At 49.3% G+C, this 20048-nt stretch overlaps 1 protein-coding gene and 1 non-coding gene across 3 annotated transcripts in view; one reads left to right on the forward strand and one right to left on the reverse strand.

The window, feature by feature from the left end:
• Nucleotides 1-371: 371 nt before the first annotated feature.
• Nucleotides 372-478, reverse strand: LOC112316947 (U6 spliceosomal RNA). The gene has a single exon (XR_002976052.2). It is a non-coding gene; the product is annotated as a U6 spliceosomal RNA (small nuclear RNA).
• Nucleotides 479-8493: 8015 nt separating this feature from the next.
• Nucleotides 8494-20048, forward strand: part of SEL1L3 (SEL1L family member 3) — a 95773-nt gene continuing 84218 nt past the window's right edge. The window contains exon 1 of one of the 2 annotated variants that reach the window (XM_045182767.3): nucleotides 8494-8898. In XM_045182767.3, the coding sequence (XP_045038702.2) occupies nucleotides 8731-8898 (168 nt within the window). In that variant the 5' untranslated portion in view covers nucleotides 8494-8730. The remainder of the gene's footprint in view (nucleotides 8899-20048) is intronic. The other variant, XM_024573608.4, reaches the window with a different exon arrangement.

Consider the following 20048-nt stretch of genomic DNA (forward strand, 5'->3'; position numbering starts at 1 on the left):
GGCCACACTGGAGAGAATGGAAACCACCCATTCACACTCATCTTTTTTTTTATTTTATTGTTGCTCAATTACAGTTGTCTGCATTTTCCCCCCACCAGTCCCCACACCCCAGCCAAACCCACTTCCCTCCCTTGCTTCCACCCTCCCCCTTGGTTTTGTCTATACAGTAGTGTCCTTTACAGTAGTTCCTGGAAACCTTCTCCCCATTGTCCCCTCCCTCACCTCTGGTTATTATAAGATTGTTCTTAATTTCAATGTCTCTGCTTATATTTTGTTTGCTTTTTTCTTTTGTTGATTATGTTCCAGTTAAAGGGGAGATCATATTTGTCCCTCGCCGCCTGGCTTGTTTCACTCAGCATAATGCTCTCCAGAAAAATATGGAACGCTTCACGAATTTGCGTATCATCCTTGTGCAGGGGCCACGCTAATCTTCTCTGCATCGTTCCCATTTTGGTGTATGTGCTGCCGAAGCGAGCTCCACACTCGTCTTTATGTCTCTTGTTATCATAGACTCGGACGGTCACTTAATGCAGAAAAGTTTTAGTGAGCACTGGTAAGGTGGTAAGCATCACACTATTCAGAAGACAGGTGTGGTCCCCGACCTCCAAGGCTCCGGCTCTAAAGGACACAAGCACAGTCCTGTATGTATCGGGGTGGCCAAAAAGTTCATTGGTTGTTTCCATATGATGGCTCTAGGAGAGCTTAGTTGTCTTTAACTTCATTTGAGATAATTTTGTTAGATTCTATTGTGACAGCTATCAAATCAGTATGCATTTAAAAAAAAATTATCAAGCCCTGGCTGGTGTGGCTCAGTGGACTGAGTGCAGGCCTATAAACAAAAGGGTCGCCAGTTCAATTCCCAGTCAGGGCACATGCCTGGGTTGCAGGCCAGGTCCTCAGTTGCGGGCGTGTGAGAAGCAACCACACATTGATGTTTCTCTCTCTTTTTCACTCTCTCCCCCTCTCTCTGGAAATAAAGTATTTTAAAAAATTAAAAAATTTATCAAAATTGGTGAGTTTTTGTGTAGCCATTTTAATATTGAAAACAGAAAAAAATAAGCCACATTTTTGCCACATTATGCTTTATTATTTCCTGAAAGGTAAAAACGCAACTGAAAGGCAAAAAATGGTTTGTGCAGTGTATACAGATGGTGCTGTGACTGATCGTACGTGTCAGAAGTGGTTTGTGACGTTTCGTGCTGGAGATCTCTCAGTGGACGATGCTCCACAGTCGGGCAGAGGGGTTGACGTTGGTAACAATCCAATCGAGACATTGATAGAAAACGGTCAACGTTATACCACACAGGAGACAGCCGACATGCTCAAAACATCCTAATCAATAAACTTATTGGTGAAAACAAAAAATGTGTCTTGTTTTATGGAAAAAAACATATGGACTTTTAGGCCAACCCAAGATTTTATCTTTTTTTCCATTCTCTTTTTGGGGGCTACCACCAGGGAAGTATTGCATTCTAGTTGATTAGGAACCACAAGTCTACATTTCAATTCCAGGCTGCATAGTGATTTTTTTCCTGAAGGTTTGAATAAATCATCCAATCTGCTTAAGTTTCAACTATATTCAGCATTTCTATTTTAAGCACTACTTTGGGCCACTTAGGACTCTGGAGTCACCAAACCCTTTTGTAACTTAATTTGGGATGAGAACTAGGAAGGAGGCAGAAGATCCCCTGAGAACCAAACAGGAGAAAATGGGCTTGAGCTACAGCCTGAAAGATTCTGGCAGACGTGAGGGGCATTTTCTTGTTAGTGATGACTGCAGTTCCTTGGTTTGCAAAACTGTAATTTTGGTAAATATAGGAGAGATTTTCATGGAAGGAAGATCATTCAGTTTTTACTCTCATTAGACTGCAAAGGAGGCAAGTCAGATAAACTATCCATTCAGGTAAACCATTGTACTTCAAGATAATTAAGTGCATATAATCCATCCTGCTCCCCTTTTCACTTTGAATGCCAGGAAGCTCAAAGCTAACTATACCATTCAGTTAAAATGTTACTATTAGTCTAGGGCACAGTTTCAGTTAGCTTTTGCTGTGAACATACTACCCCCAAACTTAGTGGCTCAAAACAATTTATTTTTGCCTTTCATGGTTCTGTGAGTTGACAGGACCCAGCTGAGCAGTCCTTGCTTGGGGAGTCATGTGCAGCTTTAGTTGGATGGTGGCTGGGGTTGGAGTCATCTAAAGGACCACCTATGCTAGATGTTCAAGAGGGTTTGCTCGTTCACATGTCTGGCAGCCGGTCTGGGATGGCTGGCAGGGCTGGAGGCTGGCCGAGGAGCTCTCTCTCCCTCCACGTGGCCAGCTTGAGCTTTCTCACAGTTCACACGTGGCAGCTGGCTTCGCCCAGGGGAAACACCTTCCTGAGGGTTATAATGGGAGATGGCTCATGGGTGGGGTTTATGCTACCACATAAACATCCTTCTGTTCTTTATGGTCTTACCAGGGATGTTATTTTCTTTATGGAGCCTTTTATGGAAGCAGGTAAGTGTGAATAATATACAAATGATGCTGTGCTTTTGTCTAGGGATTGATATTTACCATGCTGCCTTATCTGGCCTTCACAACACCGTGGAAATGGGCAGACTGGTGATTTTATCCCCATTTTTATAGACCTGGAGGCTTAAGTTCGAAAAGGGCTAGTGAGCTGCCTGAGGTAACACAGCTAGGACATGGAGGGCTGGGCCCTCAACAGGTGTGTCTGATATGACAATCTGTGTCCACAAGCACCTGGCAAAGCACCGACGAGACCTAGGCCTGAAATCCAGGTGTGACTCCCCCACATGCTGCACAACGCCCGCTTGCCTGGCCAGCCCCTCCTTTCGCAGCAGCAGCAGCAGCCCGGGGTAGCAGTGTGAGCCCGAGCCCTTGAGCAAGGTGCCTAATCCAAACAGGCTCCGCCACCTCCAGGACCCGGATCTGAGCCTCTCCAGTGACTCAGTCTCTGCATCTGTAAATGAGGCTGCCGCTGCTGCTGTCCTAAGGATTAAATGACTTAGAGTAATGCTTGATGAGAACTTTAGAAAGAAGTCTTTCAGGAAAAGCTGTGGAGATAAGTAGCTACTGGGAGAACCCTGCTCTAGCTCTACCTTTTGCATGCTTTTCTTGATTTTATATGGACCTTGCTAAGCGTCCACAGAGGCACAGATGATCTCGACATTTCATTTTCCTTGATATTGCATATGACCGATAGACTGGAAGGCCTAACTCGATGCTGGTGTTTGCCCGAGCATCCCGATTTCAGGGTAGAACACAGCTACAAAACACTGTCAGGGCTTGTAGACACAACCGGTGTTCCCCCAGCTGTCACACGCACTCACTCTCTCTCCTCAGTTACTTACAGTGACATTCCCTCCCTCGGCGCCCTGCCGCGCTCTCCCCTCACTCTCTGTCCCAAGTGGATATGCACATTCACACACAACTTCTCTCCATTCCACTCCTTTTCACACAAGGGTTCTTCTCAACACACTCACCCAAAGATTTCCTCCCACCTACGGACACATGCCCTTGACCTTCCGCCTTCTGGTGTAACTTCCTTCCTCAGACCCTCAGTATGTAGAATTCGGTGCTCACTGAATCTGAAATGTCCCCCCTCTCATCCCAGGTGCCCCCAGGGATGGCAGGAGAAGTTTTTACAGACATCCCGCAGGGCAGGATTCAGACCTGTGTTTGAGTGGGGAGGCTGTGGGCACCTGGCTGCACCTGCCCAGGGGCATTCAGCTCACAAATCTCTTTATTAGTGGCCAGAGAGGGAACTGCCCTGCTGCCCACCTGGACACAGCACAGAGCCTGTGTGCAGCCTGCGAGCATCCGACAGCCACTGCTTGAGGGACACGTGCTGCTGACGCGAGACAGGGCTCAGCGAAGGGAAGCCACCTGCCTTTTCCCAGCTCAGGCTGGGGAAGAAGTGAGCTGGATATGCACCTACCCAGGAAGGCAAAGAGCCAAAAATAACCAAGAGCAACAGCATTTCATCTGACAGGCCCAGAAATACAGCTCGGAGCACACCAGGGCTACAGAGAGAGTGATTCTCGGACCTACAGCATTCCCTTAGAAATACCCGGAAAAACTCTTAGGTTCCACAGGAGCTCCCATCCCCTCTCTGCTACAGCTTCCCAGAGCACGGGCTCTGTGGCCCGTAGACAGAGTGTGCAGAGTCGGGCCCTTGAGGCTCAAAAGACAGACTCTGGGGGCCAGGACGTGAGGATGGTGTCCAATGGGATTCTGTAAGGAAGACAGAAATAGGAAGTAGCTGGTTAACATGGAGGATGCAAACAGACAGGAAATGGATTCAGGGACAGGAAAGATAGGTGTCATGAGAAAAATGGAAGCACCGCACACCTTGCTTGGAGGGCAGGATTTAGCTCGACCCTGAAGGTCGCCCTTGGCAGGAAAGGAAGGACCACGGTTTTCCCATTGAGATGGAAAGTGTGTGGTCTGAGAGCAGTCTTCTCTTCTATTTCTGTTTTATTCTCTTCTAGTTTGATGTAAAAGGCAAATGTCACAGTTCAGTCATCTTTGTTCTGAATATCTGAAATTGCAGAATGGGAGGAGGGGGCGGCCAAGAGGAGAAGGTACCAGGATTCCTGAGAACCCTGACTGTGGAAGAGCATGGGGGAGATAACCATGAATAAAAAAGAAAAAGAAGGAAGGAAGGTAAGACGGGAGACAGGAAGGATGGAAGAAAAAATGAAAAAGGAAGATGGTAGATTCAATTTTATTTAGGGAATAAGAACTTCTATACACTGCATGAAGGGAATACACAGAGCTGATTAAGAAACAACCCTGGCCCCCACTGGTGTGACCCAGTAGGTTGGGCGTCTACCCGAGCACTGAAAGGTCACCAGTTCGATGCCCAGTCAGGGCACGTGCCTGGGTTGCAGGTGTGGTCCCGAGTCAGGGTGTGTATGGAAGGCAACTGATCAATGCGTCTCTCTTGCATTAATGTTTCTCTCTCTCTCTTTCCCCCCTCCCTTCCCCTCTCTGTAAAATAAAAAATAAAGAAAAAATTTAAGAAACCACCTCTGCTTTCAAGGAGCTTACAGTCTACTTGCAGGAGGAGGCAAGGCCAACACAGTGAACGAGACATAAGGCAGGGCCAGCCAGTTGCCACATGCAGCTACAGGCCATGCCCAGAGGGGCAGAGGGAAACGGCCAATGAAGTTTGACCCTGAGGTCATGAGGGCAGGCTCCCTAGAGTGGTGGCTTTGCCAGGGCGCCAGTCGTTCATGTAGTAGGGAAGTGGGAAGAATGAGTGTTTCTCAGGGGTAGTGCCCTCCCTTCCCCTCCTGCAACCCCCAGAGGTCAGTTGTCTCCATAGGCTCACGTCTTGTACCCTACCCATCCTTGGTCCCTACAAATGCGGTTTCCAAGCGTCAGCATGGACGGTGACTGTCCAAAGGTACGTTCCCATGGGTGCGGAGCAAAATGAGACAAGGACCAATTAGGAGTTTTTCACAAGCAAATTACACTCAGTTTCAAGGACTGTCTTTTATTCTGCTATTAGGTCCTTCCTAATTTTTGGACTTCTAATTTTAGAAATGCTCTGACTTTTTAAAGAAATAATATTGACAGAAGATACTGTAAGGGTATCTGGGGGTTGATTTTGCTTGTTTGAAGTTAACAGTGGGCCAACTGCATTGGTCCCTGAGATGTACTGATTTTAAGCCATGTTAGCATTGGACAACCGTGGTCTAAGATATCGTGGAGTGCCCGCCAAGCAAGCAGATGCAGAGCAGGCTCTGCTTCATCTCTCCAGGCCCTGGAGGCTTCTCCACTGAGCTTCCCTAAGGGAGGTCACCCTCCTCCCTAGGACCCAGGCGCCTTTGCCCTCTTCCATGTTGAGGTGTGAAGTTCGAGGGGATGTGATAAACTGACTCACTTAGGCAGTAATGAGAGTCTCCCCGGGGACCTTCATATTTTAGGGGAGTATTAAAACTTAAATCAAACCGATACATTACAATGGTGGAATTTTAAGCCCTTCCACACTACAATGGGACGGCATGATATTTTTTAAATAAAGGGCCTTCTTCTGAAATCAGACCACACCCTTCAAATTACTGACACAAGTGGCCAGAGAGGCAAGGGCCATAGCATTCTGTCCCTGGATCAAATGTCACACTGCACTGTGAATAGAAATCCCCACCTTCTCTTTCTCTGGCACTCCCTAATACAGAATTAATCAGTCATTACTGCCACCCCCTGCCCCGGGCGCCACAGAGCAACCTGCAGGTGGCTTTAGAGAACCAAAGCGTATTTTAAGTCAGTTTTCTGCATTCCTGCCACTCCTCCACCCCATGGAAAGGGACGGTCCTGCCACCTTTGGGTTCCTGCGGTCTGGGGTGGTGCCTGAGCACAGTAGGAGAGCAATGGAAGATGAGCAAGTGAGAGACTGGGTACGCCAGGTTAAAAATAGCCCAGTCCCCTATGGGGGGCCCTGCGCACTGACTACGGTTAGGTGAATCCACACCCGAAAGCTCACAGGCTTGGAAGACTACAAGTCCGTGAATCCCGATTACAAACAAGCTGAGGGAACCATTCAGTTCCCTGAAGACCAACCAAGTCCAGGCGTGACGGAGAGAAACTCTGCAGAACGGCCCAGGAACACCAGTGGAAACCCCACAGATATTGTGACTCCCTGTTCTCCCGAACTGGCCCACAGTTTTCCTGCCCCATGCACTAAAAAGTAGCATTTCTATTTTGGCCTGACAGGAAAAATACAGGCATGCTCTCCGCTGAAGTCACCAAGCCCTTTATCCCCTCACGCACTGGATAGAACAAACGATTTTCCACGCCACACAGGGGCATTAGAGTTCTTTGGGCCTGAGGAAATGGGACAGGGCAGTGGTGACATCTGGCAAACAAGGAAACCCTCAAATGCTTCCATGGGTGACTGCTTTACCTGGAAGCTAGTCAGGAAGGCAGCTTCTCAAGCCCCACCCTGGGCCCACCCACTCGGAAATTCTAGCGATGTCGGCCAGCCGCAGGTGTGTTCACAAGCTCCCTGGGATGCAGGCTGGAGTCTGAGAACCAGTGATAGAAGGCGTCATTTGCAGGGAATGACTCTGGGCCAAGAAGAGCCTGACCCGGGGCCACAGCCCTCAGGTGACGTAAAGACACTGAGGGATGACTCAGCGGAGGAGCTGAGTGTGGAGTGAGGGGCCGAGGGCGTACCCAGACCCAGGGCATTCCGAAGCTGGTCAAACGCAGCCCTGGGCATCTCATATTCACCACCAGCCTCTTCCAACGCCTTTCGCGACTTGACCTACGGTGGTAGCACCTCCACAGGGGAAGGGCTGTGTTGTCTCAGACTCCCAGTACATTATTAGTTCCAACCCGCACAAATCCACCAGTGCCGAAGGGAAGCTTTTGCTAATTGTCGAAGGCGGCTTAACTGTTCCGGGCAGCGGCCACGGGCCCAAGCTGTCGTCTGAGCCGCTAGGCAGAGCAGGGCCCTTCCCTGGGCGCCAGGGCGGGTCTAGAGCAGGGGGTCCGGCTTTGGCTGTGCGGCCTGTCGATACCTCCCTGGTCAGCGAGCAGCCAGTCCCAATCTGCGTCCCCAAAGCCAAGATGTGCCTGGATTTTTTTTTTTTCTCTTTAAAGCTGTTTGTGCACTTGAAGAGCCTCACCCCTCTCATTTGGGGCTTGAGGACAATTGCATTGGCCTAATTAATTCATTTTCTTTTCCGTCCAAAGTGGAAGCCGGGGCACAGGGATACAAATTAAATGCCAATCCGCTTTGGGCGCCGATACTCTGGACAACTAAAACAAAGAGCGCGGCGGCTGGGGCGGCGGCAGCCCCGCACAAAACCCTCGGGAAACATCCAGAACCTGCCGCGACCCAGCGGGCAGGGCGCGGCGCAACCCGAGCTAATAACGTACCAGCAGGAAGGCTGCCCCACCCCTGCAGGTGGACAGGTGGAGGTTGGCAGGGGTCAAAATCCACCCTGAAGGGCTAGAAGCTGGGTCGGTGCGTGGCGCAACTCCAGGGGGCACACTCGCCCGGCGCCCAGCGGGAATGGCGCCCTTGCCAAAAAAAAAAAAAAAAAAAAAAAAGCAACCGAACAAAACCCATTGCACCGGCGGGAACTGGGCTGCGCGCCCTGCAAAAGGAGTGGGTGGGACTGGGAAAATGCCGGAGGGAGGAATAGAAAGAGATCGGGAGAGAGAAAAGGAGAAAGTGAAAAAAAGGATGGGAATCGGAAGAGAGGTGAGAGAGGAAGAGCGGAGAGGGAAAAAAGGGAAACGTAGGGAGGGCAGAGGCTCGCGAAAACGAAGAGCGGGTGAGCCGGGCGGGGGAGGAGAGGAAAGAAAGGGAAAGGAGAGGCGGGCCCGGGGCAGGGCTGCGCGGGCAGGGGGCTGCGGCCGGAGGGCGGACCGGGTCCATCCCCACCTGCTTGGGCGCGGGCTGTCGGGAGGGGTGGAATCCTGGTGGCCGGAGGGAGCGCCGGGAGGCGGGCTGGGTAGGGAGCAGAGGGGAGGGAGAGGACGGGGACTGGGAGGCGGGGAGGAGCCGGCGCTCGGCTGGGGCTGCGGGGGCGGCGAGGCTCGGCTCAAGCGCCGTGGCGGCGGCGGGTCCGGCAGCAGCGGCGGCGGCAGGTGGCCCCGCGCAGCGGCCGGCCCCGCCGGGGGCGGGCGGGAAGGTGGCGCCGCGGGCGGGGGCCGGTCCCTGCACCAGGTGACCTGTTCCGGCCCGGATCCGGGCGGCCTCGCCATGAAGCGGCGTGGCGAGTGGCTCGGGCGGCCGCGGCAGCAGCAGCAGCAACAACCCCTGCCGCCCGCGGTCGGTCCTCGAGCCGTAGCCATGGCCCCCCCGAGCGGCAGCGTCCCCCAGGACCTCGGCAGCCGCCCAGCCTGCGCGCTGTTCCTGCTCTGCTACCTGGTGAGCACCGGACCCTGCCTCGGTCCTCCCTTCCGCGCGGGGCCCGGGGGACGCGGGTGGTGGGGCCGGGGACCTCCGATGAGCGGAGTGGGTGCGGTGTTGCTAGTTTTCTCTTTTCCTGGCTGCTGTGCCCCGGGCGCTCCCGGCACCTGGGATGGGTTCCGGAGGCGCAGAGAGCGGTGCGTGGACCGGACTTGCGGCGCTTTGCTCTCTCTCGAGTCTGTTCATCTCCCTCCCAGACTCGCTCCAAACCTGAGTCCGATTCCCCTCGAGACCCGGCCTGTCCCCCACTCCACCTGGGATCTTTGCTAAGCCGAGTTCCTACCCGACCCCACCGCGCACGGCTCTCCAGCCCCGTCCCTACCGTCCTGGGCTTCCCTTACAATGTTCTCGTAGATCCTTTTCTCCTCGTGCCTAACTTCTCCTCTTTCTCTCCGCGACTGGCACCCGCCTGCACCCGCCTCAACCCTCCTTTAGTTTCCACCCTGTCGTCAGGACCCCGACCCTTTAAAGCCAATGCACTTGGCGATGAATCTCCCGATTCCGGAGCTCTTCAACTCCTCCATGGCCACTCTAGCCAAGTTGCCGGTGCCAGAAAGAAATCTAGTTCTTAACACGCTTACCGCCAGAGTGGTGACTTTAGCTGTGTCTTGAACATTGTCATTTCTGAGAATACGTTTGGGTTAATGCACATCAGTTACAGTTTTCACACTTCTTGGCTTCTGTTTTTAGTCATCAACTAAATGGCAGTAACCTATTTGTCAAGACCAACTCACTTAAAATACCAGAGTCATTTAGACCCTCAGAACAAGGCGGGAGAACTCTCTCTCCATTCCTTTGATGGCTTTTCTTTCCTTATGCCTTGAGTTCCAAGCAACATAAATGTACCGAAGGTGACACCCTTCCTGTTCAGCCCACCTTACGTTCCAGGGTCCTGCAGAGCCCTTGGGTTGTCTCGCCGCACATTACTGCACATAAATGAAATGGAAAATGCTGAATCATGAAACTGATGTAATAGGAAATTCACAGAATGTGAAAAAAATGGAGCAGTGTCATCGTCCAGAATTATTTTCATTTACGTGGCATTGTCATTACTTGGAGTCTTTCTTCTCAGGAGCTCAAAACTGCTTAGGCGACACTGCAGGACTTGGAATTTGATTCCAAGGAAATTTGCCTCCCAAGTTTCTTTGAACATTCTTGACTTCTCGGGTGTTTCATTTCTTTGCAGCAAGGGAGGGAGTGTGAAAAGGCAAGTCGTATTTCTGCTTTTGCATCTACCTGTTGAGTGCTCCGTGCTTTTCTTTATATTTTAAAATTAGCCAGTACCAAATTCTGTGATTGGATTTACTTCATATTTTTTCATAAGAAGTTGTCGGTTAACATGAATGATTTTTTTTTACCCAAGAGATATTATTGTTTAATATTGAGGAATGCCAGGGCTCCCAGTTTAAACCCCGGCCGCAAGGCCCTGGTTACCCACAGAGGCAGAAATGATGGAGTAGGGTACTGGGTAAACCATTAATGTACAGGTGGTCTGGAAAGTTCCACAGGGAAATCTTCACACCTGGCAAAAAGAGACCACTTCTTGACAATTCCAGGAAATCAGAGTAACCAGAGCAGAGCCTAGAGGCCTCATGGTTGGTGGGAACAGAGACAGATGGTGGACCAGGTATTAGAGTTCTGTGTGGACCAAGGGGGTCTGAGAGAGCATGACAGAGAGGGGGAAATGACGCTGTCAGGCAGACTGGAGTGAGGTAGGGGAGTGAGCGGTTGGGCTCCAGAAAGGGAGATAATAGAAAATACTGCCGTGTGGGGAATGACTAGAGCATGGATGAATGTCTTGGCAGAGGGACGAAATGGGTTTTGGAACCAATACGGAGAGGGAAATGTCAGTGCCTCCTGACTCTGTGTGTTCCCTTCAGAGGGGCTTCGGGTATGCTACTGTAAAAGAAAGACTTTGATAGCCAGGGAAACCGTTTTCCAACTGAATGAGAAGCTTTTGCAAAACCCGAGGAAGCAAAGTGTGACTTGGCAGGTGGGCGTACCCCCAACCCCCTGCCCCACCAAGGTCTAGCCACTTGCTAGGGATTTTGCTCTAGAGGTATGTGCTACCTGAGATACTGACAACAGGTAAGGAAGGCTGCTTGACCTTGAAGAGGTTTAGCCTATGAATTGGGGGAATTATAAACATCTGTCTGAAAACCATGAAACAGCCAAGAAGAAAATGTTAATTGCATGCATTCTGCTCATCAAGGAATCCTTCCTAGAGGAAGTGTGGTCAGCCTGTGGAAGGGGCAGGGGTGGGCAGGAAAGTGGAGGGTAGAGGTTGAGCAGAATAGCTGGGATCTCAGGAATGTGTAGACCCTAGAGGAAGAAAGCTATCCCATAATTTAGAAGGCTAAATAATAATAGTAATAATAGTACAAAGTTGTTTATATGCATTATCTAATATTAATTTTAGCAATGACATCTGAAGCAGGAGCTATTATGATCTCCTGAGGCTCAAAGACGATAATAAGTAAGTTGTCCTGGGCCACACAGGTAGCCCACCCTTGAAACCCAAATCTACCTATTCCAGGGCCCCAGTTTTCAGCCATGCTAGCTAATTGCCTTCTAGATTTTTCTTCTTGTAACCCATTCCCCTCATGCATAGATGCATGGGCCATTAGCAAAGCTTTTGCAATTAGCAGCTACTGTGCAATTGGCCAGGATGTGAGGTCATGTCTAAAGTAACCTAAAATATACAAAGCAGGAAGCACAGGCCACAGAATAGGAGCAGGATGTTAAAGAGAAAGATTAAACCAGACATTATTTGCCATCCGTGATGGAGAGATAAGAGTGGGTCTTTATACAGTCCAGAAGCAGCTGGTTGGCGAAGTTTAGCACTTGAGTTCGTATGAATGTGTGTTCAAGTATAGAGCTGAGTATGCCTGGGAGTCCATTCCAAAGCTGATTTTCTGTGATTTGGGGACCAATTCCCAATTTGTGTGGTCCCCAGCGATCTTGTTCATGAAGCTTGTGGTTGAGAGCAGCTTTCTGAACAGATGCCTATAAGCCCCTGCCCTCGTGGGAAGCTTGCATCCTGGAGCCAGGGTCCAGGGGCAATGGGCTGCTCCTTCTCCATTGGCTGGGACAGAGTAACCTTCAGTCACAGCCTAAGAATGGAACTGTGACTGTAGCTAGGATACTGCCAAAGCATGAATAATTGTGACGAGGCCTGAAAGATAAGTCACGGAGTGGTGCCAAGCAGATTTCTGAAAAGATGATCCTTGGTTCTAGTAGCTGCCAGAAAATTCTGAGGTCACCAAAGGTCAAGATGCAGAGAGCCTCCCCAAAGAGGGTGAGGGCCTCAAAAGCAAAAGGCAATGAGATCGATTCCCCTGAGCTCACTGGTGCTGAGCAGTGTGGTCCGCACAGGACTTGCTGTGCCCAGCAGACAGACCCCCTTGCCATTCTCTCACATCATTAACTCTTACCTGCCTCCAGACTTGGCCAGAACGTTCTGAGGCTTCCCCAGCCCCATCTATGACAATGGCACTCGTCGAAGGCAATTTTTGTCCCTTCTGAACTCGTATCTCAAAGATATAATTTTTTCTTAAATGAGAAAACAAATCTCACACTGTCTAGTATTACTGATGGTTGGCTGTAGACGTTAGTACTCATTAAACAACCATGGACAAAGAAATAAGAGGACATCAGCAGTGCAGGTGGATGTGAGGATTGTTGGCGGGTGGCGGCGGCCACAGTCTTGTGTAGAATTCTCTGTGCTGGCCATTGGTTATCTCTCCAGAAGTAACCATGCATGTCACACAGGACCTGGAAGAGCAGAACAGAGTGAAGGAGCCTCAGTTGTCCAGCCTGTGCGAGAGTGATTATGAACATGCTGAAATGCAGAGATCATCCTCAGACTTCACGTCAGCCAACAGCTTCCCCATTCATCCTGACCAGAGCCCCTAAAATCTCCCAAGCAATGGCATTTGCCTCTTGCCTTCTAGCCCTTCTAGTCTCGTGGATAAAAGTGTAGGAGCCATGAATTAGCTGACCAGAAGACATAGAGAACTGAAGTATTTCATGGAGAAGATGGATAGACTCAAGTAGACCATAACTAGCCTACAGCGGATTCAGTTACCCTGTTCCTTGGTGCATCCCATTCCCCTGAGAAAGGAACCGAGGGGCAGGAGGGCTGTGCAGTGTGTGAGGAATGGCCGTGGAGATTCTGACTTGGCAGCTCCTGTCTCCCATCCTCACCCCGAAAAGAGCTGGGGAGGTGGCTCAGTGTGGTGTGTGTGTTTGTGGAAACCATCTTCCCGCCTCAGACACAGGCATAGTGACCCCATAGAATTTTAGCCGCCCCCACCCCCTTTCAAGATGGGAGTGAAGAAAGTCTTGAGACTCCCTTACCTGTAGCCAGAAAGTGGTAAAGGTGTAGCAGTCAGTGGGTGAGTTGAGGGTGTCATTCTGGGTGTTTCTGGGAGGCAAGAAGAACACCATGGCTGACTTTGGAGTTAGCAGATGTGGATTTGAATTTTTGGTTCTGCTGGTTGACCTTGGGCAAGTTACTCACCATCTCTGAATCCATTTCGTTTCCTCAGCTGGAATTCTCTGTCCCTCTCAGGGCTGTAGTGAGGATTAGGTTGGAAGGGAGATGTTTGATGGAGTTCAGTGTGACAGGACAAGGTTAAACCTGAGTGGGGAAGACCACAGCCGTCCCAATGCCCGGCACACAGGAGTTACTCACAGAAACCAAACCAATCCAAACCGTGGTGCCCTCGTATGATTGGAGCTAGAAAGAAATAGCACAGTAAACCACATTAAAGAGGGGAGAGGATCCCGCTCAGCAGGAGTATTGATCGTGATTGCGATGGTGTGTCCCTAGCCAGCTCTCCGGTCTGGGAAGGCGTACGTGGTGACTCGGAAATGTTTCCTTAGGCGTATCTTGATTTTTGAAAGCCCATATTGACATCATCACCCATTCTGCTTAATTGCATGCTTTGTTGACATAAACAAATTTTTTGCTTATTTCTAGTCAGCAGAAATTGGAAAAGTAGGCCTTTCAAGCCAATCCAATTACCCTTCTGACCTATGGAAAGTTTGATCCAACCACCTTGGAGGGAAAGACCTCATAAGCCACGGTTTTTGAGGTGACTGATGGGGCAGAATGGGCAGGAGTGAGAAGAACAGTCAGTTGGTTGTGGTTTGCGTATCAGACATACCCACGTACACGTATATTGTGAATGAACTTCCCACAGTAAGATGTGAATGATTTAAGATTGTCCAATCTCTGTCCCTTCCTTAGATCACAAGAGGATCGTGTGGAGAAAAGAGCCAAGTTTTCCTCAGCTCTTTAGAATAAGGGAGGGTATAGAGTTTCTTCTTACTGATTTCGTTTAAAGGAATCGGATGCAGTCATCCTGAAAGAAGTTTAGGCAGGATTGATAGATTTTTTCCCTCCATCCACAAGATACCTAAATTCATCTGTTTCCCAATTCCCAGGCTGAACGGAGTGCATCGAGATCTTCAGTTTTGGGGACTTTTATCATGAACACGCATTAACTGACCCATTTCTTTCTGTCATAAAAAATTGCAAGAAGTACACAGTTACACAAAGACAAAGGAACCTGTGTTTTGTGACTGCCTGTGACGCTGTCAAACTTGACTTTGATTAGGGCTTGCTTCTGGTCGAAACAGATGTTTGAGGGCTCAGACGTCTCTCAGAGCTCAGCGCCACTGTGTGCAGAGCAGATCAGGAGCTTCCGAGGTGGAACATCTATGCGTCTGCCTAAACGGCATAATTTGAGGGGCACAGAAATGGTCCCCTCCCCCTCAAATACCTTGCTTACTGCTGCAGTGCATTTGGCCTTTGCATCGAAGGCATTGTTTCCACCGGGCTGGCATAGAAATGCCTAGATGTGCCATTACTGCAGCATTTTGTCATTATCACATTAACATAGATGAACTTGCCAGATGAACAGCAGTCCGATGGGGGTGGAAGGAGAAGTCATTTTAAAGATTTACTCTGTATTTTTGGTGTGGAGAAATGAAAAAGTTCTAGAATATAGGGGGGTTGTCTGAAGGTCTGGAGGGACTGGACAGCTGGGAGAAGCCCACCCCATGTGGGTGTGGTGGATGCCAGAGTGCTACCTTCCCTGACCTCACTCACGGTCCCCCACCTCAGCTCTGACCGCCAGGGGCCCAGTGAGATGCCCCCAGGAAAGGGCTTTTCCAAAGGAGGTTGATGAGGCTGGGTGGAAAATAGAGAATTGGCCAGGCCCCCCGCCCCCACAAAAGAACTTGTGAATGTCAGGAAAGAGTGTTGGGGTGACCCACGGTTGGATCAAATCCTTCGGTTTATATGTAGGACCACCAGGGTACTTGGTAGAAATGTCCCTGCCCGGTACTTCATATCAGCAAGAAACACCAGAAACCTGTGTGTTAAGCCAGAGACATAGCAATGACTATGTCATGGATTCTGACCTCATAATTTCTAAACAAAGGAATGTTTGGGTAATTTTTAGCTTATGTTAATGCAACCTGGCATGTGAAAATACCTATGAAGATTGGACCCGTGTCATGCCTGTAACTGGAACTCTTCAAGTTAATTGCCTTGTTTTCCTGGCAGGAAACAGCTCACAACCACACACATGACTTGATCCAGGAAATCAGCTTCAGCTTAATCAATATTTAGAGTGTGATGTGTTGATAATCGATGTTGGTTTTGTACATAACAGAGGTAGCCACAACTCACAGTGAAACAGCTGCCCCCTGGCTCGGCACCAACCACGAGATGCCAACTTCCTACATTGGGTAGGTGCCCAAGGGGCCGCAGGTTGCAGTGCCTTCCTGAGGGGTCTCGACCAGCCTCCTTGAGGCCAGCACACTCCATCATGCTCAGAAAACGCTGCCCAGCCCCTGAGGTTGCTTTTCTCTCCCACCCTAGCTGCCACTCATGTTTTTCCCACTTCTCAAATAATCTCTCTTGGTCCAGGCAATTGGATCTCATGGAGATCTAGTTTCTCATCCTGCTTAGATCTTTCTGGAAAGAAACAATAGCAAGATGTCACCACCACCACCAGGGAACCTTAGCAAAATGACAAATCAAGCCCCATCCACTGCACATGTTTGAAATTATACCTAATTGGGTCATTCACCTCGTTTCTCCTATATGATAATTCCTTTAAAAAGCGTGCCTTCCGTCACTTTGTGTTCTTCAAAATTCTCTCTGGAACAAAAGTTTGAAAAGCTAGAACAGTGGTGGGCAAACTGTGGCCCACAGGCCAGTCCACCCGGCCAGCTGCCTGTTTTTGTAAGTAAACAAGGTTGTACTGGGCGACAGCCAAGCTCAGTAGCTCATGAGCTGTCTGCAGCCCCTCTCGCTACCACAGCAGAGGTGAGTAGTTTTGATGGACACCGAGTGGCCCCAAAACCTAAAACATGTGCCATGTGGTCCCTTTTTACAGGAAAACTGCTGACCTCAAGTCCAGAACAGTGCCATCCCGTAGAAATATGATGTGAGCCACAAATGCAAGCCACATATGTAATTTCAAATTTTCTAGTAGCAGCATAAAAAAAAGTATACTGAAAAAGGTGGCATTAATGTTAGTAATATATTTTACTTAACTCACTGTATCCTGATACCATTTCAGCATGTAGTTGGTATAAAAATTATTAATGAGATAGTCTGCATCTTTTTTACATTGTTTGTGGAGTCCAGTGTGTATTTCACACTTACAGCACACCTCAGTTCGGACCGGCCATATTCCGGGTGCTTGCCGTGGCCACTGCACTGGATTGCGTATGTCTAGAGTCCATAAACCTTGGATCTACTTTCACCGCACTTTGAAGCAGGTGAAAATAAAATAATCTTCATGTAAGTACATGGAGGTTCCTTTAAAACAATTTCAAGTAAAGGCCTTGGAGAGGGCATGTGGGCAGGTGTCCTGTGCCTTCTTCATCCTCAGCTGTCACCACCGACCTCTGCAATGATGAGCTGAGGTCTGGAAAGTTGTGGGCCATCAAGCAGAACTGAAACCATGCTCAGCACACCGCGCGTACTAACATGGAAAAGCGGGCCGGTGCACTTTTAGCAATAAGATGTAAAATACTGAACACGATTATTATGAACTGCGCTTTGCAGTGAAATCAAATAGCCTCTCCCCCCCGCATCCCGGTTTTCACGGGCGTTCCTAGCATCAGCAATAAAAACATGATTAAAAAAAAATCAAAGTGGAGAACTGGGCCCCGGTGAGTTTTTAAGGTATCCTGTACATGGAAAGAACGAGGGAGAGGTTTTAAGTCATTCTCTGGAAAAGAACACAATGTGATATGTAATATACCACAGCACGCCCCGGACTCTGCTCCCCATTGTCTCACTCACTAAGCAAATGTTTCCTTCCTGTGAAACCCAGTAAGAGAGGTGTCAAGGCATTTCGAGGGAGGTGTGCCAGCCGCTGCTCTGGTCCAGCTTCCCCAGCACCAGCTTCTCTGGCTTCTGTGGAAGTCTGCTGGGGGCGCAACCAGCTGGATTCCCATTTAGAGAAGGAGGCCACACCTCGGCACATCTGCCGAGTGAATAAACCACCGCGCGTGGACGAATGCTGGGTGCAGCTCTCTTCATGGGAAAGCGGAATTCAGCCTGCAGCTCTCAGGCAGCCGTGAAATGACAAGTCTTCAGCCTTGCTGTTGTGTGCTGTCGGGCGGGGATCGAGGAAAGGAGCCGGGCCGTGTTCGAGGCTGCCACTCTCTCGGTTGCCATTTTGTTGTTCGAACCATGGGGTGGGCTGACTCGTCACTCAGGGCTTGTCCGCTCTAACACTCCCTACTTGTACAGCGAACATTATTTTTATATTCATTTCCCCCCTTCTAATTTGCAAGTATAAATGAGGACATAAAACAATTCAGCCTCTTCCTGAGGGGGTGGACAGTTTGGACTTTACTTATTTCTCCCCCCGGGTTGCCTATCACTAATACACTAGTCTCCTCCCTCTGCAATGTAGAGAAACTGTATTTTCCATTTTTATTTTTTAGGACTGAGGCTCCCCTCCCAGCCCCATTTTGGGGGAATATTTATGTCGTACAAAATTCAAAAGATAAGTAGGGATGGTCAGGGCAGGTCTCTGGCTTACCCTGTCCTGGGCATCTTACCTTCACGTGGCCATCCAGTGCTCTGTGCACTCAGGGAAATATGTAATTATTTCTTCTTTTTTTTAAACCCAAGTGGTACTTCTGAACTCTGAAGTTCAGGAAAAAAAACAAACTTTGACAATCATCCCGTTGTCTGTGCGTGAAGATCTGCCCTGTGTCCACGGTGGTGTTGGGCTCCAAGAGCAGAAGCAATGTAATTTATCTACCCAGCACTGTCTTGACGGCATTCAAGTTTTCCATCGTTTGCTGCTGTGACCAGTGCGGCAGTGAAAAGCCGTATATTCCTGCCTTTGCACAAATTTGAGTATATTTGCAGGATAAAGTCATAGAAGAGGAATTATTGGGCCAGAGGTTTGCTGGTATTGCCTGATCGCAGTCCAGGGAGATCATTCCCGCTGGCAGGACACAAGGGGCCTCCCTACCTCCCTGCTCTGGCCAGGACCACGTGTTTTTTGGGCTTTTTGACGTCTGTGACTCTACTAGGTTCAAGATGGTGCCTCAGGATAGTTCCAATGGGCATTTCCCTTACTGTGAGTGAGAATTTACTTATCAATGAACTCTGCCGTTTGCTCCTTTTTCTTGATCCTCAGCTTGGATTCTCATTGACTGTGTCAGTGCTTTAAAATAGAAACACTATCCCCTTTTACAGAGATGTTCATCGATTCTCTGCTGTCAGCAGAGTAGAAGGCAGCCTTGTTGGGCGGGGATTCAATGTCCTCCAGAGCCAGGACCCTGCCTTTTTTCAACCTCATATTCTTACTTCCTTTCATGTATTTTACCCCCTTTCTATTCTCTGGCCAAACCAAGCTTCTTGCTTGCCCGCCCTCCCCCCACCAGTGCATCTGCATTTCCCTGCCTTCTTGCCCCTACCTAGGCTGTTCACACCACTTGCAGCATCTCTGCTTTGCTCCCCTACTTAAAGAACTTCTTTTCATCCCTCAAAGCCCAAGTGGAATACCATTCCTTCCATAGCACCTGTCCTTGGTGCCCCAGTGGAGTTACTCTCTCCTGGGACTGTGCTCCTGTAGGGCTGGTTTGTAGTTAAAGGTTCTGGTATTTGTGAACACGATTCCTGAACACCTGTCTTCCTGTCTTTGCCACCTTGGCCTCTCCTACTGCCCTAAACCAGAAGTGAGGAAAGGATTCCTTGTCTCCCTTCTTTTGAGAAGACAACAGTGACCTTTTGAAAAAAAAATTTGTTGGGTAAAAATATTCCTAGCGTAACATTTTACCATTTAACCATGTTCGGTGTACAGCTCAGTGACATTAAAGTGCATTCACAGTGTTGTGCGACCATCACCCCCATCTCCAGGCTCTCTCCTCTCACAAAACCGAAACTCTATGCCTGACAACAGTAACTCCTCTTTCCCCTCTTCCCCCAGCTCCTGGCAACCACCGTTCTGCTTTCTGGGTCTGTGACTGTGACTCCTCTCGGGACCTCGCATAAGTGGAATCGTGCAGTATTTATTCTTTTGTGACTAACTTATTACCGTTAGGAGAATGTCTTCAAAGTTCATCCAGTCGTAGCATGTGTCAGAACTTCCTTTTTAAGGCTGACTGACGTTCCATCGTGTATATGGACCCATCTGTTTATCCATTTCTCTGTTGATGGGCTTTGGGTTGTTTCTCCCTTTCTGCTGTTACGATACTGCTCTGAACATGTCTATGAACATGTCTCTCTGAGTCCCTGCTTTCATCTCTTTTGGGGAGAGTACCCCCACGAGTGGAATAGCTGATCATATGGTAATTCTTGTTTAATTTTTTGAGGAACCGCTGCATTGTTTTCCACAACTGTTGCCCGTTTTTCATTCCCACCGACAGTGTACAGGGTTCCTTTCTCTCCATCCTTTGCAACGCTTGTTATCTTGTTTGTTTGTTGTTACAATAGCCTTACTAGTGGGTGTGCAGTGGTCCCGAGTAACCTTTTTGCGACTGTGCTTTGGATGCCTGAGTCACAAGGTCAGGCTTCGGAGCTCTCTCAGCACCCATAAGGTATGCTGGGAACAGTG

This window comes from Desmodus rotundus, chromosome 4 (assembly GCF_022682495.2).
Source record: "Desmodus rotundus isolate HL8 chromosome 4, HLdesRot8A.1, whole genome shotgun sequence".
In the NCBI taxonomy this organism is placed as follows: Eukaryota; Metazoa; Chordata; class Mammalia; order Chiroptera; family Phyllostomidae; genus Desmodus; species Desmodus rotundus.